General features: G+C 38.4%; 1 protein-coding gene across 1 annotated transcript in view; it reads right to left on the reverse strand.

Annotated features, from left to right (window-relative positions):
• Window positions 1–25,753, reverse strand: part of MAGI3 (membrane associated guanylate kinase, WW and PDZ domain containing 3) — an 84,860-nt gene that overhangs the window by 6,625 nt on the left and 52,482 nt on the right. The window contains exons 9-19 of the mRNA XM_026077239.1: window positions 24,314–24,502; window positions 21,220–21,828; window positions 20,173–20,204; window positions 17,865–18,018; window positions 15,972–16,063; window positions 12,772–12,964; window positions 11,082–11,267; window positions 7,641–7,826; window positions 3,830–3,932; window positions 2,928–3,054; window positions 2,287–2,430 (exon numbers count right to left, since the gene is read on the reverse strand). Of these exons, the coding sequence (XP_025933024.1) occupies window positions 2,287–2,430; window positions 2,928–3,054; window positions 3,830–3,932; window positions 7,641–7,826; window positions 11,082–11,267; window positions 12,772–12,964; window positions 15,972–16,063; window positions 17,865–18,018; window positions 20,173–20,204; window positions 21,220–21,828; window positions 24,314–24,502 (2,015 nt within the window). The remainder of the gene's footprint in view (window positions 1–2,286; window positions 2,431–2,927; window positions 3,055–3,829; window positions 3,933–7,640; window positions 7,827–11,081; window positions 11,268–12,771; window positions 12,965–15,971; window positions 16,064–17,864; window positions 18,019–20,172; window positions 20,205–21,219; window positions 21,829–24,313; window positions 24,503–25,753) is intronic.

The following is a 25,753-nucleotide window of genomic DNA, read 5'->3' on the forward strand; positions in this document are numbered from 1 at the left end:
CACTTAAAGAGACTATCTGGGCTCTGTTAAATGTCTCTGCCAAAGAAAGTCACTAGTTGGTTACTCATCTGATAGGACAGGAAGCTCCACACCACACTATGGGCACCATGTTGTGCTCAGCTGCCATTAATTGGGTGAGAAATTCTTCTTAGTTATTTAAGAGTACAGCCATGAAATGACAGCATTTTACAGCTGAAGAAGGAGAAAATGAATGTCATAAAGATAGTGGATAATCTCATACTGGGTAGGTACAGACCCTCTGTCCTCACTGGGACCTCTTGGGGAACATGGCACTAAACCTTTGGTCCTGCTCCACCACTCCCACCAGTGCCTCATCTGCAGCTGTTCCAACGCTTACTCCAATAGCACATCCACCATCATCATTGCAGCAAGCACATTCATTAATGAAATAATAAAAGCACTGAGATAGCTGGGGCCGGTGCCCAGAGTGCTTCAACAACCACCATGGGCAAAGTAGTGCAGACAGCAGCACGTTTTACCTGCCTTCTCACATTATACTAACACTTTTCCTGCTATTGCCACTCACAGATCTGCATCAAGCAGTATTTTATTCACACAGATGCACCTCCAGAAATGAAATGAGGATGAAAAGCTAGGCCTTTCAAAGGCTGGTGGGACAAGCAGCTGTCTCCACTCCGAATCCACTTTTCAGATGTGATTGCACTAGTGTAACACAATTTCAGCATCCAAACAGCATGGGTTTGCAGTTGAACCCTGCTCTATCGTACAGTGTAGGTATCTACCAGTCTAAAGTAGGGCCTCTGGGAAATGGTAAGCCAAGAACTGATCCTGTTGCTCATATGGAGTTGAATCTTGCTCAACATCTTTGCCACCTACGATTATAAGGCACCCCTCGTGTACTGGCCAGAAGGTGATCAGCTACCCATGGTCCCTCCCCCCGACCATAGGGAACTATTTTTGGACTCTTACTTGAACACAGCTGTGCTAGGAGAGACCATTAGCCCCTGTCAGGCCTGTTCTGTCCCCTGGAGGAAGATGACATGCACATGGAAGACAGTTAATATCTATGACAGTGTGAAAGCAAACACTTGGGAGAGAGAGTGTTTTCAAGAATATCTTGCCATCACATTCCCCACGACTAATCTATGTCTTGGCACAGATGATCTATGTTAAGTAGAGTGCAGTCAAAGCACATCTGAAAACAGAGCCTAATGCTGCTGTTACATGTCTCCCACCAAAGAGACAGGAGTCCGTAAAGTCGAATGGTGCCAGAGGTCAGGGAATTGTATATGTTTGGTGATGTTTATTGCTGTTAAGTTTCTCCAGGCAAAGATCCATTTTCGCAGCTGGGAACCTTTTGGTTGCTGCTGCCTGGAAAGCAAAGCTCTGGAGCTTAGTATAACACCACTTAAAGGAGAAAATATTAGTACTAAAACACATAAGTCTCTCAAGCATTAGGGAAATAGTTAATTATTGTAAAGAATTAGGATAATAGAAGTTAACAACACTTAGAATTTCACATCCAGATAAGCCTCGCAGTAGCATCAACAAGTATCTGCATACTGCAGTACAAATGGAGGCAAAGAGTTGTGTCACTGGCTAGTGTAGCAGAATGGCCCATACAGTACTAGTGCAGGACTGCAAGCGGGATGGCATCTCGCAGGTACCTGACTCAGTTCCACGCTCTCGCCTGTGAAAATTTAGCTTTGGACACTGGCTACAGATTCTCACTCACCATCATTCTTTGCCATTGTACCCATGTGTTTTGCTTTTAACACAGTATTTGAAAGTGAATTCCTTACACAAACATAAGAATTAACATAGCAATCTTAGGAAAAAAAAAATTAGGCTTAGATCTTCCAAGTGCTGCACAGAACAGCAATAACAGCACACACAAAACTTCTTCACAAATTCACTGACTTGGACAGTGATTCTTCTTTCAGTTTTCTGCTTCACTGTGCAATTTCTTTTCTGGGCTTCTAAAATATCATCCATCCCGCATAACTGTTGCTCACACCCTGGGACATGTACATTATCATAACTCCAGCATGTGGATGGATGGACAGTTTGCTCTGGAGGGGCAGAGCTGCTCATATATTTTCTTCTTTAAAAGCCCAGCCTACCACCACAGAATTTGCTATCACTGTACAATAACAGCTGAAAGACTGGCAGCTATCCAGATACTGCTCTGCCTGCTGGGACCCTGCACTCATAAACACACAAGATTGTTACCATTATAGGTAATTAAATACATCAAAAGGCCAACTTCTGTACTAACAAACTGATCAGAGAAGACAAACTCACATGTATTCTCCCATCCTTGATTGCTGGCCCATCTTCAGCAAGTCGAAGGATGAATAAGCCCATGTTGTATTCCTTTCCTCCACGAAGACTGAATCCAAACCCTCGAGGGCCTCTTTCCAATTCTACTGGATAGCAGCCAAGATTCTGTGTAGAAAGTGACATGAAAAAAAGATGAGGAGCTGTAGGCAGATTTAAACTTTTGTTTTTCTGGAAAAATGCTTCACACTTTATGAAGAATGCGCAATACATAATTTAACCTGAATTCATCACAACTCATGTATGATTAGGTATAGTAGTTTCATGCTAACTCAAAATGTACAGAACATTTTTCCATCTAAGTTTTAGATATGCATGAAATTTCTTTAAGAAATCTTGCCAAAGAGTCTGGAGTGGTCCTGTTCCAAAGATTTGCTGTTCCTTTCATAATGAGTATTAAACTATACTAAGGAGATAATCAAATTTAAAACATTAGCAAAAACATTCTCTCAAATGCTTTAGTCCATTTTTATAAGCAACTTTTCTACCCACGTCTGACAGGAAAATGTTTCATTGTCCTGCTCTTGAATATTCAGTGGTAATTCCTCTGTCTTGATGAACCAGTATTTTGCATGCCCCTGCATCCTTGGGATGGTTACCTGTACCTGGGAATGACGGCTACCAATTACTGAAGCAACACCGGCCTCAGATTGCGTCAAGTGCTTATGCTCGGGCCATGAAAACCTGAAACTATTTGATACTTCTTTTCCAGCTTCACCTTCCGTGACTCCCCTAAAGAGGTAAAAGGAAGTGGATGTTACCTTTGCATTTAAAGAATTATCATCATAATCTCTATAATAAATTTAGTGTGGAATCCAACACACAGTAATTCAGCTGACAGTACAGGCTTCTTACATATTGAGCATATACATGACTTCACGTAAGGCTGCTTCTTGATCATCTACGGCTTATAAACAAAATCACTAGAAGCACGCTAATGTCACCTAATGTCAGACTCCTGGCACAGTGGCAGAGTTGTAATACTTGCTTCATTCAGAGTATGGAGACTTCAATCATATTATCTAAGAAACCAAAGGAGAGTGAAAAAACGAGAATGCAGACTTATAGCTCAGACTTGTAGCAGACTTGTAGCTCAGCCTCAATCATTTCTTGGGAAAGCTTCTTCCCAATCCCTCTTTCACACAGACCTGCTTCATTTTGAGTTTAGTGCATCCCCAGCTCATTCACAGAACATGATGAAGTATCTGAACAATGCCTCAAACATTCCATTTCTAGGAAGTCAACTCACATTTATAATTTAATCCCATGCACTGTCATCACCACAATGCTGAACGAACCTCACTACTGATTTTCCAGAAACAAGGACTCTACTAACAGAACTGCCATACTGCAGTGACCACTCCATTCTGACACTGCTCAAAGGCAGCTTTCTGTTTTAATATTTAAACAAATGTTATGAGATTACTCTTACAAGCTGCAACAACCACACTGGTTGAGCTTTTCTGGTTGTTCTCAGTTCCTTTTGCCAAAACCAAAAGCTCTGTACCTGTCTGCACTGGAAGGGTTGTTCTGTGCTGATCCCAGAGGTCTGTGCTGTGGAGCTGGACTCTGTTTGGCAGAATTTGTTCCTGATGGAGGACCATGATGTTCTAATGAATTCAAACAAAATCAACAGTCAGAGAGACTTTCCCAAATACAAAGGTAGCGACACTTATGATAAGACAACAGTGACTATCAGTGCTCTGTCTCCTATTCTCAGCTGCCTAGAACAAGAAGGCAGGTTTGTATCTTAAATTTCAGGAAAAACAATCAGTTTTCTGAGAATGAGCTGAAAGGCAAGTCTGTGTAACAGCTGATATGCTGTTCATAATGAATGCTACTGCCACAGCATCTCAGATCAAGTCTAACTCACACCAGTTAAAAAGGGGAAGAGGATTTTCCTAGGTCTAGTGCCATAAGCCAGGAACCATAGCAGAGTTCATTGGTTCCACTGAATATAATTCCTATGAATTTTATTCATACCTAAATTTCTTTTTTCTCAAACAATAAAATTTTAACTGAACCAGACATGAACAGAAGTGTTTTAGACTGCCTGCACATAGATAAAGACTAGAAGGTATTAGAGTTAGTCATATCCACAAAGTTGGTTCGGATATTTAATATAATAAAAATTTATAAGAGATGAAGAAGAACGTCCATTTGAGAACAAATCCCTTTTTGAAAGTAAGAGAAGTCTAAGGATCTGCAGGGGCCGTCAGGATTCACAGGTGAAGATGCTAACAATGGGGAGGAAACTGTCAACTCTTCCAAGCCACAACAGAGAGTTTTCTACAGGAAAGCTGCAGGAAAGATTATGAACTATTCTGACAATTAAATTGATGCGACTAGTTTACTGGTATGTTATCAACAGGAATTTTAGGACATTTTGCCTTCTCTCCCATAGGCTAAAAATTAAAATGTAATGGTATTTTAAGAAAATTCTTGTAAAGCATTTTTTAAGATGATTCTTCCCTTCCACACAAAATACAGTGATTGGACACTTACAATAAATCCATTGCATTTATGGAAAAACTTGTTTCCAAATACAAAATGTCTCTGTCACTTAGAAGAGCAATGAACCATACTCTATGCAGAAAGCTGCCTCTTAGCTAGAACCTTAAACGGCAAGTTGTAGCCCAAGATGGACTTATGTACTGAATTATAAATTAATGAACTCCTTTTCCTGTTAATGTTTTTAAAAAACATCCCAAAGAGACAAACTAGATATGTTCCAGTCTTCTGTTAAGTGTGTCACAGTAATCCATTTTTGAGTCAAAACAAACAGACAAACAAGCAAACCTCAGGAACACATACAAAGTGCACATGCACCTTAAGGTAAGGAAAACATAACGCAGCTTTGTCTGCTGCACATTATTAGACTGAATTTCTCAGACGTGCCAGACCTCAGAAGTCCTTCAGAGGACTGCTTGGCGCTATTACTATGATATGCCTTAAAGAGGTTTTTCTTTAGAGACAAAATGTCAACTTTTATTTCTGCTTTATACTCAGAATTTTAATTTATAAGCACGGCAAGGAAAAGGCCATCTGTTTGTATGAATTCTCCAGTCCTCTATTCAGCCTGCTCTCTTGCATTTCTATCTAGCTAATACATGACAGAAGCTGACAGGCTCCTGCTTTTGTGAAAAATGTTAAAGAATGTCTTCTGGAGCATGAAGTGAAATTCGTTTATTCATATGAAAAGCAAAGATCATATATCTGTGAAAGCTGGGAGGGAGGAAGGGATAGACAGGAGGATACATGGTAGTATTTTCATTGCCAGTCTGAGGACAGCAGTAAAGAGGATGCACCGGGGAACAGTAAACTCCATTAGGACTTACATTTTATGATGCTGAATGGCTTCTGGCAAAATGGGCATTTTTCTCATTGGAGTTACATATTATATTCTTCCTAAGTGTTATCTGCTATCTTGTGATCAATCTCAATAAAGCTCAACTCTCTCCCCAGCACCCCAGTAGGGGAAAATGATTGAAGCCCTGACTAATTTACATCCTCTCTGGCCTCCTTCCCTAAGGGATTTTGCTGTATGGTAGGTTGTGTTGTGAGCTGAACTGTATTTCTCCAACTACACCAATGAGAATTTTGAAGCAGTAATATACTCTCGTTTCTGTGGAAGAGGCTCTGCTTATATTTCCTCCATTGTCCCAAAATTCTCTACACCCAGACGTGCCAACTTCAGCTCCTTTAAGTCGCACAGTTTTTCTGACTGGTCTTTTCAGTTTACTTTTATCAGCTGCTACTGACGCTTTTTTTCTCTCGTTGATTCTCACTCAGATTGGTATTTTATCTCTACATTATGGCTACAAATCTGTAACTGAGGAAATGGAAAAAGCCAAGTTCTTATACAGAGTCCAGGTAGGGTCAAGAACAAATAAAGGAAAGTTTATTCTAAAGACAAAGCCGATTAAGAGCCCTAGAGAAACAGATCTAATGCAACCAACTCAGACTTCAATTGCATTATGAACATTGCCCTGGGCAACTGCTTTGAGGTGTGTCCATTTACTCTGGAATGAATTCGATTTGAAAAAATGAAAATTTTCATAGAAAAATAACTGAATTTATACAAGTCTGTTTGCTTCGAGCATTAACACAAAGAGAAAGCAAGTCTTTGCTATTCTATATTGCATGATGAGATAGCATGTTAAATATTTGCAATGAATATGAAATTAGAGAATGATCTGTTGGTTTTATTCACATTCTGGCTTTAGGTATTTATTATTTAAAAGGTGAGAAAAGCCAAATTTCTGGCACAATAACAATAGCCAGTTTAATTAAACTCACAAACAGCAACCCAGAAAAACGCAGTAGTAAGCAGGGTTGGAAAATAATTTTTTCTCATGAAATGATTGGATTTTACATATTTATAGTGAAATGTTTGTGTAGGAACAATACCATATTGAAAGCAATGTTGCATGGGAGCTTTCATTAGAAAATACGATCTCTGAAGATGTGACTTTGCAGTCACAAATATCCATTTTGCTGTTTAGAGGATATGACTGTTGTGTGCAAAGAACTTGCTAGCAGCAGGAAATCATCTGAATAGGATTTTTATGGCGCGATGTGACCATTTTTCAAAATGTATTTTTAGAAGACACAAGAACTACAGAATGTTTCTGTTGTATCCTAGGGATGTGGTACTAGGCAATTTGTGTATTTTCACATAGCAGGAAGAAAAGACACAGAGTGCCTAACTGGAAAGGATCTAAAAAGCAGGTGCTCACAGGCTTTATAGCACCTAACTTCTGTGCAGCAGCAGGGCCCCTGCAGGACAGCAGTTTGGTGGAGCTGCGTCAGGGTGCTTCACAGTGTCCTGATAGACTACTTCATACCCTTGGAACAGAGCTTTCCTACAATGACTATAGCAGCAAGAGATATGTATTGCCCAGGAAGGTGAGAAAATTCTCTCAATCTAGTCTTGTCTGCTGTAGCTCCCCCAGAAGAGATAACTTCTCTTTAGTTGAAGAATATGAGGTCTGGATAAGACATATTTCCCCATGAGCAGCAGTCTCCCTCTCTCATGTGAGAAACCATGAGAATTTCTCTTACCCTACATCAGTTCTCCATACATCTTATTTTTCAATATAACCATTTCGGCAGCTGTCCCACTTGTGCTCAGTTCCTACAGAGCAAATGAATGAGCTTCACTTTCTTTCATTCAATGGGAGATTATTTTCTTTAAATTCCAAACATCTCACGATAATCCATTTTGTGCATTAACTTTAGAAGCTATCAAACATCACTTTCTAAACATTTCACTTTTCGTAGGACACATTCACCCGACTGTTATGCATCTTCCTTACCTTCCTCGGCAACGACAGTCAGAGTTACCACATTGCCTGCATCTTTAATCAGCTGCACTATATTGTCATGTGAGAGCTCAATAATTGATTGACCATTCACTGCCGAGATGCGGTCTCCCACTTTCAGCTTCCCACACTGTTCAGCTGGACTCCCGTCTATAACACGTCCAATTTTATGAGGAATCACTAGGAAATCAAAAACAGGCATATCAGCTTTTTCAGAACACAATTAATATTCATTTAAGTTAGGCATCATACAGACCCAGAATCACCATAATCACCCCACAGACTATTCCTACTCTAAAGGGTAGTATTTCAAAATGAATTAAATATGGGGTGGGGTGTTCACCAACAGACACAGCTACACCTCACCTGGCCTCTGCAGGGAAGGAACAACACTGTTAGCTCCTTCAAGAGTGCCCCTCTTCCTGAAACATGATATATCTTGTGGTTTTAGGTGTTATGAAGATCTTTATACATGTTGGTGTTGTCAGCCATATCCTAGGATTAGCTACCTGAAGATAACAGTAAGCTACCGGAAGATTAGCTACCTGAAGATAATAATAAGATAGCACTGCCTCTCAGTGTCCCTCTTGTATACATTGCTCCATGGAGCATTCAAAGGTGCTGAACCCTGAACCCAAGGAAAGTTCACTGAGAACAAAAAAAGAGAGGGATGCTCCACTTAAATACAATTCTTTCCTTCAGGCTTCTCTCCAGCTGGAAGAGCATCTCCACTGCTCCAGCAGCTCCACACTACCAGCTAAGGGCTGTATTAGTGCTTGTGGAGAGTTGTCACCAGTCAGAGAGAAGCCATTGCAACAGGAGGAGCATACCAAAACCTCAGGCAAAAGAGCGAGCGGTTCATTGTGCTGTTTGCATTTGATACTGAAGGACATTGCACTAAATCAAAGCACATCAGCATGCTTTCCTATGCATCTAGAGCAACCTTTCATTCATCTGAGTCCCTAAAGCACAGCAAAATTTGTTTCTGTCCTTACAGAATCTCATCAGGGCTCTTCTGCCCACTGTGCAGACTTCTTAGTAACTCCATTTCTAAGCAGAACTGTCACTTCTCTTGACTGACCTCTATACATTTTCATGAATGCTCTTTCTGTTAACTTCCTGTAAAAACCTGTTTGTATATCCAATGCCTGAAGCAGGTTTGACATTTGACATTGACAGTGGGTTTAAGTTTATTAGTCCCTGCTCTCCCAAACATGCTTCCTTTTGAGGGATCAAAAAGGTGAGGAATGTTACACACTTTTCAAGATTATCAACTGACATTTCAAAACCATGACAGGAAATCCAAAACACTTTCAGAAAGAGACATCAGCTGAGATCATCACCCAAGATTAAAAAAACCATTAAGCTTTGTTTTAATGAGCAAACACACACAGTGGTTACTGCACAAGAACAGACATTAAAGCCTTCTAGCATTTACCATGAGTTTAAATTTTAATTACACTTCCCTTAAAAGACTGCTTTTTTAGTATTATCTAAACCTAAGAGACAACTGTGAAGAGAAAAACAGTGCAGGGTTGCAGACTCACAGCTGCCGATTATTTGCTTTAAAATATCCCAGCTTTAGAGGAACACAGTGGCTTCATTTTAAACTGTGGCAAAGAAAAGTTCATCACACAACACATTCATGTACCTATGTCTCTTATTTCTGCATGTTAGAAACAGCCCAGGACCACAGTGCTTACATTTCCAGTGCTGAAATAGGTTTCAATTAACTTCCACTATTTCCATTTGTAGTATCAAACAAATATGGATTTGCAGCAGATTCTCTGACCAAAATGTTGTCTATAACAGTTTTATAGCAATGTAATACCAATATGTTATAGCAGAATTCTGTTTGTAATATTTTTTATTAATACCCAACTGACTAGACAACACAACATCAACCCACAGTGATTCTAACACAGGACACAATCACTTTCACAGCATCAGAGGGTGACAGTTCCAGGCCCGAGTGTTACCATGGGAACTGCTTTTATAAAAAAAGTCAGCAGCTCTGCGTATTGACCTCGTATGGCAGCAATAACTCACCACTCTGCTGCAGCTCTGTCTTTCACAGCCTAGGCTGACACTAGGTACTTTCCAAAATGGTTGGTTTCAGAATTCTTAAAAAAGATATCATCTGAGCCAAGATTGCATCACACTCAAAATACATGTCATATGAATTCAGCATAATGTTATTTAGAAGAACTGTTTTTAGCATGCTCCTGCTGTTTTTCATTGTACAGCAAAATGAAATGGAAAAGCAGAAGAAAGTGTCCAAGTTCAAAAAGAGGACACTCAAGCCATAATTGTGTCAGTCTGGAACTACTTGAGGAGGTTTCAGAAAGGTGATTTACATCAAGGAGCTATGGGAATTGGGTAAAGAGTTCAGGAATTACCCATTTTTTAATGGCAACAAATTGAGTCAGTTTGTGGGTGAATTCACTGAGTTGGTTTGTATTTTAAGAGCTGACACAGATAACTAACTCAATGGACAAAGGGAATAAATCTCAACAGGATGATCCTACTCATCAACTCATGCAGAAAATGTTCAATAGTTTATACTTGGCACTGCTAGATAACTAGCAGCTATCAGCACATAGAATACAAAATGCATTTGATTACACAGAACAAAACTGCTCTTGTGTAGGGGGTCACAAATCTTTCCATTAATTGAGCTGGATTCCAGAGCTTCCTGCACGCAGCTTCTCTTATTCATTTCTGCTCACAACGTATCTTTTTATTTTTGCTTTTAACCTTGGTTATTTTGCTGTTTATCTTTACAACTATGCCTGAAGCCAAATCCATGTATCAGAACTGTAATACAAGACTGTGCTACCTTTTCATTTTGAGGATCTTTCTAGGCAAACACCCTATCTTCCTGACAATAACAACTTCCTTGCTTTCTTCCAAGTGCTGCAGTTTCTACTTTCTCAGATCCCCAAAATAAGAAGTTCTTCCTGAATAGGGCATACAAAACCAAGATTGAAGCTATACTTCCATTAAAATGCCTATGAATTAATGGAGTGTACAGAACACACAACACTACCACAGCCTGAAAACTATCAATGTCCTGAAGACTACCCTGTCACAAATGCTTCACACTCCATGTATGGACTGGTTGAATATGATTTATTTTCTCCCTGCTCCTCACTTATGCCACAGTTGGGTGAAAAAGAGCATAAACATGAAGCAAGACAGACTAAACTTCAGTTTGGATTGTGAAAGTACTGTGAGTGAAACAAGACTATACCTACACAGACTGCTGTATATGTAACATAACCACATCCTAAGGAAGGAAAGATCACTGAAGAACCCACAACCCTGAGTATGCTTGCTAATGACAACAGCAGTTTTGGTACACGTATCACGCTAAAACACTCGGGCACCAGTGAAGCCAGGTACTGACAACACTGGCCAGAATATAGCACTTACCACCAGGTGGAGGTTTATTTTTTGAGGTGAGAATGACGAAGCCAAATCCTTCATTTTCCTTCCGCTGTAGACGGACATCATAGACCTCTGAGGACTGCTGGCTTGCAAACTCTACCCGATTCAGTCGGGGAGACCCATTTTGGGCTGAGATAGGCTGTGACTCCTCCTCCTCTGGTTGCTTTTCTCCTTACAGGTAGCAGACAAACAACAAATAAGAAAAAAACAATACCGCTGTTCTATTAGGTAACTACAACAAAACTGTACATATCAGTATCAGTACCAGCACAAAGAAATAGTGCCTGCCTGGGACAGCAGTGGGCAAATTTAGTAGCAATATAATCAAGATCAAACAGAAATCAGATGCAAAATAAAGCATTCAAAAGCCTGATGACTTAAAGGTTCAATTTATCAAGATGTACTTCTTTTCATTTCATTTCACGTATATACATCTTCTCTACAGTCTTATGAATCATGTAAATCTTTTTCATTTCTCCCCTTCGGTCACCTTTTTGCTAAACTGGTAAGTCCTAGTTTAGTCCGTTTTTCCTAACATGAAAGCTTTCCTATAGCTCTTATCACTCCTCTAACCTCCATCTGAACTTTTCTAGCTCTATAATACTCTTCTGAGATGCGGTAATCAGAATTGCACGAAGCATTAAAAACATGGATGCCCTATGGAGTTCCATAACAATGTGTTAAAATTTATCTTCTAGCATCTATTTGCCTTTAAGATTTCCCCTCAGCATTGAAATGATGTTTCCAGAGAGCTATCCAGACTGGCTTCTTGGTTCTTCTTGTGCATTAATAGCTACTTTAGAGCTTATCAATTGTAAATGAACAGGTCATGTTATATTTTCCCTGAAATGCATTACTTTGTGTTTATCAACACAATTTCATCTGCAATTTTATCATGTACTCAGTAACAAGGTATCTTTTGGTAACTCCAGGCCAAAGTGTGAGTCTGTATTGAGACTGAGCCTGTAGCCCACACATTCTTTCATCTACCTGAAAATGAAGAGAAGGTTATGAGAATTTCACAGTTAGTGTTTTCATAGTTTATAAAGGAATATGTTTTTCTACTTATACAAACTTGGAATTTATGGTTAAATGATGCAATGGAAAAGCAATCCTAATTCAGGGGAGACTGTACCAGGACTCTTAAGTTCTGTCCCAGATCTGTCATTCATGTGATCAGTGCCATCAAATCAAGGATACTCTTCTGTACACCGCAGATCTGGACACCAATCTAAAACTGCAGAATCACAAAATGCTGCCCTGAATTATCTCTGTTTTGAGCACACTTATTCTTGCTAGATCCCAACAGATTTCAGAATATAACATGTACAGAAATCAGGTTGTGTTATTACTCCATTTACATAGCACGAGTGACTGTTCTAACTAGTATCTGTGAAAAGGTTTGAGGAAAACGTCAGCCTCATCTTAACTTTCAGAGTCTTACTTGTGCAAGCAGTGCAAGCTAGCAAGGACCAAAAGCATCAGCTTATTAAATTCTGCTTTTCTCCATTTACTCAAAATTACAGATGACAGTCTTTAATCTCAGAAGTCACTCAGTTCTACTGTGAGAATTGATATGTTTCAGTACAGCTTTAGTTGATAAGATTATAAAAATGGAAGTATTCCTTTAGCCAGGCTCAACTTCCCACAGTAGTCTCTCCTGACAAACACATACCACCAAAGATGATCTTCCTCCGGACTGTGAGCAGCACTTGACCATTCCGTGCAGCACTGGTCATTAAGTCCAAAACTTGTTTGTGTGATTTCCCTTTAACAGGGACTCCATCAATGCACATCAGTTCATCAGCAGCTCGAAGCCTGCCATCTTTTTCTGCTGCTCCCAATGGGATTATGGCTCCAATATAGATCTATCAATAAAGCACAGTCAGTGGGTTTGAACTGTAGAATATGAACACATCAAAATACTTAATGTTTGGAATCCATACAAATCCAGATAGATAATAGCTTTTGGGAAGATATTTTTAAAGATTATCTGTTTACCATATTCTAGCAGAAACATAGTCAGTGAGTGTAGTTTGTGCCAGCTGAATGAATGGATACAATTCGGGGCTTAAAACATTCAAAAAATACTCAAAGCTTTTCAGTGAATTCTGGAAGCATCACTATCTTGTGAGACAAGAAAAGGCTAGAGTGCCTGGGGCAGAAGTAAAAGCTTTGGAAAGAACTCAAGTTCACCTGTGAAAAGCTGCCCAGACAGTTCCATGCTTTAAGTTTTCAGTGCACAGCTGATGGTGATTAGACAAAGAATTCAAAGAGTTGCATTCCCTATATCAATTTGGTCTACCCACATCCCATAAAGGGCCAGGTAAATGTGACACAGATAAAAACAACATACTCTATTTTATATGCTACAATCACATTCAGGTTAAATGAAAGATTAAGAACAATTATGGCCAGTAGCTGTTTGAGGTTAAGCATTAGAGAGCAGATCATCTGTACACGGCATTCATGACATTAGCTTGACACCTACCAACAGCTATTGTTATAGAAAAAAAAGATGATAAATGCTATAAAGTGCAACAGAACTAAAACTGCTTGTTATTCCTCAAGAAGAGAAACATTGCTCTTTCTTTTATTTAATTGCATGTTAGAAAAAGGCTGGCATTGAATCACAGCTGTGAATGGAAAAAAACCCATCTTCCTTCAATTGTAATCAGAAGGCAATCTACCAGCATATCTATTCCAAAAGTTTTTTCTCTTAACTTGACAGTTAAGGAAACAGTCCCTGACAATATAGTATATGTTTAACTTCTTTCCAGGGAAAATTTTTGGCCTTTTATGAAATAGAGTGGATTCCTCTTAAAGCCTGCCATAACAGGAACGGACTATCCAGGAGTCTCCACAAAAGCATTTACCAATCTGCCTCCATCTTTGTCATTCCTTCACAAGGACCACTCAAGCAGAGACATCATCTGAGTCAAACTACACAGTAGCTCTGTAGGCTTAAACCAGGAAACGTTGTTACACTGATGACATAAAACCATAACTGAATTCTAGTCACTGACCAGGTTAAAACAAACCAGCTTCTAACCAGTGCTCTTCCTCTTGTACAAATGTTAGAGGCACAGTCTGATGACAGTTATGGATGCAAAACGCTCTGAACATCCATCTACAGAAGGGATCCATTCTAAATAGCTTGTGTTTCAGGGCTCTTATGAAAATCCTGAAGCACCACATTTTCTGTTTTCCCGAGATGTGAGAGAGAGAAACACAAGGCAAGTAACAGGCTGAAAGAATGCACTGGAAGGCCGTTCTCACATCCCTGAGTGGAACCCACTAAAAAACTCCCTGATGGAAAAAACAGAGCATGTTTTTGAACATTTTCAGGGTGAAGGGAAGGACACAAAAGCCCCAAACTTGCCTCATTTCATTTCACTGCATTTGAAAGAAAAGCTTGACAGAATTTTTCCAGGGTAAGCAGAAGATTCCCTCCACGCATTTGCTTCCCAGTAAGAACTGGCACTCGTGCTGTATTGAGCATTACCAGTGTTCATTCTGTACCAAGACTCTAACAAGATTAGGTGGTGTAATGTGCAAAGGCTTAGTGCCAACGCTATCCTTTAAATCATTCGCAAGATACAGCAACAATTACAGAAATATAGATCAGTATTATAGGCTTGATGGAGAAATACTGTTGCCAAAGAAAGAATCTAGACAAACAGCGAATGGGAATCTTGTGGACTGAAGTCAACCATGAAGAGGAAAGGAAAGAAAGGTAACTAACCATTTTCTTCCCTTCATTTGAATTTGAATGGGACAAGAGCTTAAAGACTGTGTTTAGTTAGAGTCGTTTCCCTTGTCTGCTCTCCTACAACTCATATCAAAACCTAAACCCATCCTTTGGCTCTTCAACTCTTGGTTTCTCACAGACACTCAAAATGATTACAGAGACTAAGGTCACCTTTTGGAGTCCTTGGGTTATGGTCAGTGCATCTGAGGTCTCCAAAAAGATACAATGCTAGACATGAAGCTAAAGGTCTTTGCTGCCTACAGCAAGATAACATGCAAAAAACACCAAAGTGCTTACTTTGACCAAAAAAATCCTACAACTGATCACTGAATATACCTTAAGAATAGTTAGCTTGCTTGCTTAGAGCACTGTTTACGCTACCTAGCTTTAAACAAATCTGATTACACTTTCCAGCTTTAACTGGATTACTCAGGAATCTTTCATTGACAAAAGATGAGGCAATTCCCCTCTTAAGAACTGGACTATCACATCAATTCTTAAATTCAGTATGAACCTGGTAATTTGAGCCTCCAATTCTTGATCTTTAAAAGGCGGTTGCTGAATTGATATATTTTTCCATCTCAAAGTTTTATAAGCTTGGCTGTGCTTGTTTCTGAATACAGAGCATGAAGAGTAATTTCACAGTTCTCACACTACAAAAATAAAAAGTTTTTTACTCTAAGTTTCTGCAAACAAAATGTTTTCCCATGTTATCATGAAGGTTCAGCTGAGCCATACATGTTGCTTTCCACAGCAACAAGCCAATTTTCTCCATCATTTTTTTCAGCTGCTATGAAATTGTATGTTGAACACTGTTCCTCTCATGCTTAAAGAAACAACTAATTATATAATTACCTTCTAGTATATTGCTTGGTTTAACCTGTCAGTATGCAATTCGCTCTGAAAAGACTCTGGGAAACCACTTTAAACAGGAGTGAAGCAGTGTAAACACATACTGGGTTAGATAATGGTAAAGAAAGTATTAAGACAGACCTTTTATGTTGCTGACAGTAACATCACTGAATCATTTAGAATGGGAGAGAAATGAGAATGACAGAGCATGAGTCATTCTAAGAGTAGCATTGTAAGATAATATGTAAGCAACTGTAAACAATTTCACTTACTGGTTGATCTGGTCCATCCCCTCCAAGCACCCGGAAACCAAAGCCTGACTCTTGTTTCCGCAGGAAAACATCCAGATCTCTTGTGTTTGGAGCTAAGACAAAATAACATTTCAAAAACACTTAAAGAACTACCTTTGATTATTGAAAGATTTCTTTTGTTGTGCATTCTGATTCCTTTTATTGACAGAACACAGTAACCAGAAATAGAGTAAAAAATTTGAATGGTTAAATCCTCAGTGGTTCTCTTCCCAATATGAGAAAAGTTTTTTTCAAGAAAAAGCTGAAAAAGGAAAGGATAGGTTGATGAATGCGAAAGGACAAATCAAAGCTGCTTTCATATGCAGCACTGGGATAAAATTCAGACTGTAATACAGCTCAGAACTATATTCTATAAACACTGAAATTATCAGGTTTACTTCAGATATTTGAAAATTAGAGCACCTTAGAGCTTGAAGAGTTGTCACATTGCTGTAAAAATGGTGCAAGTTCCTTCTTTCATGATCTCATACTAAGATATAGCAAACACAAATTTCCTACTGTGTTCCAGTGTAGCTATTGTAACTGACTTTTGGCATGCTAATTTATTTGACATGTCAAGTTTGCTTAGTTTTATTTTTCTCTGATCTCTGATGTTACAGTCTTTAATGTCTTAGTTTGTTATAAACAGCATTTTTTTTAAACTGTCTGTACAGTTTTGCCATGGAGCCATTTATATAAGCCTATCTGTAGCAAAGCTCAACTAAAATATTAACAAAGGGTTCTTTCAGAAAACACCTCAAGGAACACTTTATCAGCCTCTTCTGGCCTGTCACTAAAACCTGTACTTGCAAAGCTATGAAGAAGTGCTGATAAAAGTGTTGAACTTCTTTAACATAGCTATGTCAATGTCAGCAAAACAGACTGTTTATTTTCTACTTCTGATAACATTTATTGCTGGCTAATAAATGTTGTCCAGAAGAATACTAATATCTGACTCTAGTCAGATATCCTGAGATCAATTAAAAGCATCTTGATGAAATTCACCTAAGTAAGGATGATGCTAAAATAGGCCATGTCTTTCAAATGATCTGTTTTGGAAGAGGAAGTCACGTTTGCTTTTATCAGGCCCACGAAGTGACCAATTTGTTAAGAACTTTCTGGACAGCAAACATAATTTTTAGAACATTACACCATTTCTATAATTAATCATTTTATTGCAAATATGATATGCAAGCAATGTATCATTTGCTGATGGGGTCTCACGTACATTGTAACGACTCCTTTGTAAGTTTGCTTACCTTTTATACCTCCCTTGCTGTAACATCAGCTCTCTATCTTAGCAAGGTAGCCCATATTATTGATTATTCATATCAGGGAGTAGTTTTCCCATCAACTCTTCCAGGATATTTATGGAACAGGTTTGGCTGGCACTCTTGGCACAACAAAAGGTTTTTGTTTATCCCATGTATTGTATTACATTTGATATAACGAGTCAGTAGTTTTACATAATATGTACTTGTTTTCATTAACTGATCGTGTATCTTTGTTAGTAAAACCAGATAATGTTATAAATACAATGCTGAGCTATAATTTCCAGTGCAGCTGTATAAACCACATTGTACAGTGTTCTTCCCAAGTGTACCTTGAATACTCACAAGGTTAAAGACCTGCAGTAGTAACTGGACAAGAACAAACATGTATTTTATCAAGGCTAATGGAGAAAGCAAAACATTTTTTTAAAGGGTTCCAGTTTTTAAAAATTTCTGTATGAATTATGCATTTCTTAAAATATTAGATATATATACACAAGATAAATGACTAAGATGAAAGGCACAGTAGTTTTACCACGTATATGGCATACAGGAAACATTGTTTCATAACTTAGTATTTCTGAGTTGAAGTTGATATACTCACGCTTATCCTCATATATAGTCTTAGACTTCAGGTAGACTTCCGAAGGGTCTAGTTTAGGAGAGCCTGATCTCACAGCAGTGGGTGGAAAAGGCATAGGCTGTGGAATGGGATCACTGATAGCTTCTAAACTCCCTGGATTGTCCTGCTTATCTTTCTGAAACAGACCCCCCATCCCCACAAGATCCATATTAAACTGAAAGCAGTAACTGCACTTGTTTGCAAGTGTGTGCAAAGGCAATAAACATCATATAGAGTTGAAATGCACAGCAAACCAAGGAATAAGGGAAAAATATTACAACTTCACTTAGCTTTTCCAATATATAAGCTTTGTTCACAGTACGTGTCTGACCAGACTGCTAAATGCTTCCAAACATGTCCTGAAACTCTACTGAAGTCTGGGCTTAGAAACTTGTTAAAGTGACTGATGCTCACAGACAAGTAAACCTATGTGATTCCTCATAATTGCAAGTTTAATCTTGCTCTTGCGATTCACTCACGTTGGCTACAGGGTGCTAGCAGCTCAGAATGCAGCTGCCTCCTCCCAACTGCAAGCTGCTGAATTATATCGAAACAACAGAGAAAACATGAGGTATGTCCAATATCAGGTTGCTTGCTGCAGATACCACAATGACATTATAAAGTACTGATCTGGAGGAATACACTGGAGTATTACAAGGCACAAATACAATTAGGAATAAAAATTCAGTATTTGCATTTTTCTTTTATGATGTGATAGTTGCTGCAGCACTCCTAATACTATTTCAAGAAGAAGGACACCAAGTACCCTTGAGGCCTCCCATCCTAATTTCCAATGGTTTATGCACTAAAGTAATTCTAAATACTGATTCTGGGCTGAAACCCAAACTGGAAAATTGGAGCACGGCAGTCTGCATGCGTCTGTGCATGTTAAACAAAAACACAATTAGAATAGACTTAGATGCCATTTTAAGAAGAGTGGAAGAAAATTCCCCCAAGGGATTTAGTAGTTTGACACTTCTTATATGTATATAAACATAAGACCTTGTGCTTTTTAACTGAATTAGTTTGCCATGCTGCTTAATGCCACTGAACATTGAGCGCTCTGTGGGGAAGTTGCTATTGCATGTGTGCTAGAATGTGAGACCCTAAGTCATAAGTATTTTTAGCATGCCTGCATAGAGTACAGTGACAAAGGAGCTATGCTGACAAGACTTGTGTTCTCAAACTACACAGATTTATGCAGTGATTTATTTGGTTTAGGCAGCTGTATTCTCACAAGGAACTGAATCTGCACATTTTATAGAGTGCAGTCTGTTTTAAGCATTGTGAACTTGTGTGCTCAGACTGCTGGGACTTCAGTACTCGCACAGCAGGACCATCTTTCCTAAAGATGGGGGCTTTCCTAAAATTAAATAGTTTGTGGTGTACAAGAAATATTCTTAAAGAAACATGTCTGTTCTTGGGGAGATGGGCACTGACTAGTCTACTTCATAAGAGAAGTGTTTATGACAAAAATATATGTTACTATGAACATTATTAAATCTCAGTGTATTTTATTAATCCCAAGGATTCTTTACAGAGCTAATATATATCAAAGATATCCCAATGGATCAAACTTCAAGAATAATGAACATCAAACAAGAAATGTATAGCTACGTAGAGATTTTTCAACATATGGATTCAAAGATATGGAAGCATTTTAAGAAGGGAGTACTAACCAGTTAATTTTATGTCAGGATTGAGAAACACCAAAGTATCTTAAGCATCCTTTAGAAATCCCATTTTACTTTTATACAGGATACAGGTAATTAGCAAAGCAAAAAATGAGATGCTGTATTTTGTTTCCCCTTCAATGGGTATTCTGACAGCAGTTACTTAGACAACTAATTTGTGCCAGCTAAATAGAGATGGTTTTGCTAAATCATCCTTGCAGATTACCACAGGAACTGAAATCAAAAGATGAGATTACAAAAGCAAGTCAAAGTATGCACACAGATAAATGTCAAGTTACATATTCTACTAGTAGCAATTTCAAGCATAGTGCAAAAAGGGAATCATGAAAGAACTGGCATAGCAAGGTCATATTTATAATCATGGCAAATAAACAATACTACATGCATTCTCATAATCAAGACCTTTGTTGCATTCTTCATATTTCAGTAGTAAGAAAAGAGAAATGCATCATCCCCATTAAACAACTCAAAAAACTCATATGACTTTGTGAAAGAATTCTACATTAAGTAGACCATACTTTTGAGTCTGTTTTGCAGTCAAAAAACCTTGAAATTCCTCTATCAGAAACAAAGATAAATACATCATTAATACTCACCACTTTCGTGCTTTTGGTAGGTGAGGGTGGGCCTAAAGGAAAAAGAAGGAAATGTCTACATAGAATGAAATTTGAAATACTAGATCATCACAACCACAACAGCGTTAAGCCAGTATAATCAGCTCCTCTTGGGTTGAAACTGATTACTGTTCATTCACTATTCTTTTAAAATGCAAAGTGAACATTCAGTTGACCAAAACCATCATTCAGAGGATATCTCAAGTTAGAACTGCTAGTTGTACCACCATGAAAAAACATCTGTTTCTCTTTTTACTAGACACTGATCAATTGAATCACACATCAGTTCATGGAACAGTGAATTTGGCTGGTGGAACTTCTCTTACTACCAAATAAATTTAATTTATCTCCTTAGCTGATTAAGGAATAGTAGCATTTATACAGAAAAAGACCTGAAGATTTTTGCAAATATGTATGACTGAAATGACACTCTCAGGGCTGTAATAAAAGCTTAAAGGGACACTAAGCAGTCATGTGTTGCTTTATAATCCAGTTCCTTCTTGGCAAATGCACACTAAATTATTAGTCAGTCTATTGGGAGAGGACACGTTCTGGTCTGCAAATGACAGCCAATGAAGAAGTACAAATATGTAAATGTGAAAATAAGAATTTTACTAGCAATTTCCAGTGATCAGTTCCAACTTGCTGCTGATGCTTCCTCCTGTCACTTGTGATCCCCTGTCCATTACAGCTAAGGTTACTGGAATACATTTGTAAAGCCTCAAAAAACCCACCAATCATGCCATTTGTATTACACTAGAGACTGCATTTTTGCTTTAACTCTCCCCAGATGTTTGGGAGAGACAGTGCATAAACATCTCATAATAAAATTTTTGTAAAAACAAAACTAGCTGCATGCTCCCACCCCAAATACACAGAGGTACAAACAAAACTTAGAGCATGATGGCTTAGAGACATAATAAGCTGCTATTTAACTTAAAAAACTGGACAGAATTAACATGTCACACTGCAAAGGGACTTTTAAAGAGCATATAACTGTATGTGATAAATGCAAATTTACATACGTACCTCCTCTTAAGATAAGCAGTGGCACCTCTGTTCCTACTGGAAACTGCTTCAGCACCTCTACCACCTGCAGATGTGTCAAGTTCTGTACATTCTGATGGCAAATTTCTTTGATTACATCTCCCTTCTGAAGGCCTTGGCACCACTGGCTGTCTAAAATCATTTTCACCTTCTGTCCTGTAGGACTGTCTGCAATGGCAAACCCAAAGCCTTTAGGACCTTTGACTAGAGGAATGGTGACCAGCTCTGGTTGAGAGCCTCCTGAAGATGCAACAGATATCCTCTGCTCATTTGTATCCATGGAAGGGCCATTCAGACGACCATTGACTAACATAGGACCCGACTTTCCATTCTGGTCCAACACAACTGCGCCTGGTATTAAATCTTGGCTGGTCACACAAACATCTCCTTTGGTCACAGGCGGTCCATTGATAAGAGGTGTAGCTGTCACTATATCTACAACAGGGTCTTCATTGTCCTCAGGAAGAGGATAACCACGACACAAAGTCATGTTCACATATTGGTTGACGGGAACTAGTTGAAACATCTGGACAACATCTGCATGGGTATGGCCAAGGACACAATTTCCATTTATGTCTACAATGACATCACCTGTTACAAAAGGAAATTCAAAAGCATCAAACCCAGAAATTAAACCACCCACACCTTTGCAATGTTCTGAGCTCAGAACAAAAGCCTAACTGGAGAAAATCATTGTACAATCTTTAAAAATAAATGCTGGTTGTACTATTACCTCTTGGCTATCTGTTACCAAAAAAGCCTAAAGGATTTCCTCTTTGCATTTATTCTACTTCATCTCAGAACACAGTGTGCTAAATATATCAAGTTTAAACTGCAGCAGATTTAATAAATGATACTATACAGCCACAAAAGATAAAACAGTACATACACATTACTGCAAGCAGGTGTCTTATGCTTTAATTCATATTGTACAGCATTCTAAACTCAATCCAGAATAAATTAGATTTTTTTTTTTTGTTCCTATAATTATTTTAGGACTGGCTGAACTTAAGTTAGGATTGTGCCCACACATATTCCATGTTCTTATACTGACACTATTCATGGTTAAAGATGCATTTCCAGTATAAAGTGGAAATAGGTGTCAGATCCTGAAACCTTATTTCATAATGATAATGTGTATCATTTTGACGACCAGAAATTTACACGTATGCAATACAATATTCCCAGGGAGCAAAGTGCCTTTTCACTTTAATCCCTGGACATCAGTAAAACAATAACTCTCCTATAACATTAACTATAATATAAATAGATATGTATCTTTTTACTTGAACGTGTCCATGCACTATAAAACAGTGCTGCAGTATTGTGTTCATTTCTACACAGATGGAAAATGAGCTGCATACAAAAAAGATCGAACAATAGATCAGCAACACAATTATTGTTTCATTTTTTAAGTAAATATTATTAAAACATCAAAAGCATAAACTATTTTCTTACCAGAAGAGTAAGAGAGCATGTCAGATATGCAAAAAAGTATTTTGCCTTCTCTAGTATGTAAACCATATGTTACAGCAAGCATATAAATAATTAAATTAAATCCATAATAACAGTGAAAATGTGTTTTAATTCTTCAGAGATTACAGTTTCTCTCATCTCTCTTGCTTCCCCACTTGCCCAATTCGTAGAGCTTTGCTTGTTCTTTCCCATCGCAGTTTTGACATTTGGTGTTACGCTTTTTGGCAGGAACCAGGCAAAACACAGACAAGGATTCAAATACACTATTTTTACTTTACATATAAACAGTGAACAGAGACTATTAAGTAAATGACACCAAATTCTAAGCTTTTGACATTCCCTCTATTAGAACTGATCAAGTAAATATTTATGTATTACATAAAAATGTTTGAAAGACCTAAAAAAAAAGGTCAATTATGAAGACGTGTTAATGAATAAACAAAAGCTATAGTAAAAGCCTTCAAAGCACTTTTAACCTGAATGCCTCTTGCAAGGTCTGTCTGTTGCGAGGCTTGTTGCAAGCTTTGATACTGAAATAGTATGAAACTAGAACAACCACCCCTCTCCCCTTATAACAGCAAAGGAAACAACGAATCTTGAAAAAGTTGCTATAGCAAGATTTCAAGTGCTCTACACAGTCCTCATGTGAGGATCTTAAGTATGCAAAAAAATATGCCTTATCACATAAGCCTACTAGTATCCCATGTATGGTTAAGATAAATCTGAATCTAAAATTATAATATCCTGTAAGAATGAGGAAGAGCTGTGACTTATCCCAGTCAGGAGCTGAAAACTGAGCAATCCCCCCTGAAAAAACTCCAAACCAACCTCCCATCAAAGTGAAACAATAAAATGTATTAGTCTCAAGAGACACTCTCATCCTCTCTACATACCGGAAATGTTTCTTTTTTCCAATGCAAAGGTCCCAGAGGGGCCCCCAGAAGGGCCCTATCCCCTGCTCTCTCATCACTCTAATTGTTATTTATTAACCTCCTTTCTGAGAAGCTTGGAGCAAAATTGTATCTCCTTGTGAAATACTCTTCCAGGAAAGGCAAGATTTCTCATTGCATGGCTGTTCTCAAACTTCAAGATGCATGTGCATGCAATAATTTGTAATTAGAAGGTAACCCAGAGAGCTAGGTAGCTGATGACAAATTCTTTCTATTAAAAAAAACCCTTTTTTCCATGTTCATAGAGTACAAAACAACACAGACCTACAAGGGCTGTAGCATATTGATAAATACAAAAACACACAACTAGATGATAAATCAAAGCATTTTTCAATTGGCTATAGTTTTAGCTTGCAAACCTTTACCATGAAGCCAAAAGTCTCCACTGAGGCAGAACTACTGAAATCTTCAGAAGTGTCCTCAAAGTAGATTTGAATATGAAATACCTGACTGACTAAAGCTGTTTTCAGATTCATGAAAGATCTGTGAAAGCAGTGTCTGAAAGTCAGTGTCTGAAATGGAAAACAATGTTCTAGATACAAAAGCCAGTGGATGGAGACACCTAACTTCCTATGTCTCAAAAACTGCACTGCTCTCTTAGGGCCTGACAGCACCACAGGAAATGGAAGTTGAGAGAAATACCACTTTACCTGGTGCAATTTTCCCATCCTGTGCAGCAGGTCCATCTTTTAACACGTTCTTCACCTGCAGAAACTCATCAGGCCTGTCCCCGCCAATGATTGTAAAGCCAAATCCCATTGTACTTTTCTTCAGTGATGTCTGTATGAGGGCTCCAGTAAGCTGGGCTGGATCTCTGGTGAAGAGAGATTTCTCTGGTCCTGTGCATGGTAAGATTCAACACAGTCCACCATCAACAATGCTGCTAGGAGGTGGCAATTAAATCCCCAACTGATGGTGACTACAGACATGTAATATGGATAATCAGAGAAAGAAGGAAGAAGGTGTTTTAAAGGCTGAGGACCAAACCTTTTCAGGAGATTTCTAAATTATGGAATAAAAAGGCCTGAAGGTAGAAAACCAAGGTTGGTTTTGATTTTTTTTTTTTTTTTTTAAGATATCATAAGGGTTAATGATTTCTTTCGAATAAGAAGTCGCCTTTTATGTCTAAGGCATAATTAAAGATGGTGTTAAGAATGCAGCATTCTTATTAAGAATGCAGGTCTGAACTCAGCAATTTGTATATACACGGATGTCTACTAAACATGCAGCAAAAGTAATTTCATGATATTTTACATGCTCAGAAAACAAACATTGGTTAACCTATGCAGCACTGTTATGGAATAAAGCAGACCAGATACTGCTGCCCTTATTTCACAGCTGAGTTAAGTGAGTGGGAAAGTTATATGATTTTTCAAGACAACAGTACAGATTACAACAGAGATGAAATTAATGCTCCCACCTATACCAAATTCAAAGTAGCTCAAAAGCAAAAAAAGATTTCAAGGTGTAGCTTTACCTGCATCTTCCAACTAGCTCTTGCAACCCTCCTCCACATATTCAAAAGCTGCTTATGACAACCAGCTTTAGAAATTTCAAAATGCTTTTAAATCAGTCTTAGGATCTCAGTTCAATTTTAACATAAAAAATAATTCCAAAAACCCTACAGAATTTGGAGGGAAACACACAATGGCCAGCAGAAAGGTAAGGCTACCGTCTTGATGAATTCTAAAATTGGATACTTACAATGCATATTTTCACATAGAGAATACTGCATATTTAACCTGTAGTATTAGCAGACATTATTTGAGATCAAGACACTATTTTTGATCAGAAAACTCTGCTGATATGCAAGTGTTTTATTGATAACATCACAGAACCACAGAATGGTTGAGGTTGGAAAGGACCTCTGGAGATCATCTAGTCCAACCCCCCTGCTCAAGCAGGGTCACCTAGAGCACGTTTCCAAGGACTGTGTCCAGATGGCTTCTGAATATCTCTAAGGAAGGAGACGCCACAACCCCTCTGGGTAACCTGTTCCAGTGCTCTGTTACCCTCACAGTAAAGAAGGTTTTCCTGATGTTCAGATGAAACTTTTTGTGCTTCAGTTTGTGCCCATTGCCTCTCATCCT

This window comes from Apteryx rowi, unplaced genomic scaffold (assembly GCF_003343035.1).
Source record: "Apteryx rowi isolate R43461 unplaced genomic scaffold, aptRow1 scaffold_45, whole genome shotgun sequence".
NCBI classification, from domain to species: Eukaryota; Metazoa; Chordata; class Aves; order Apterygiformes; family Apterygidae; genus Apteryx; species Apteryx rowi.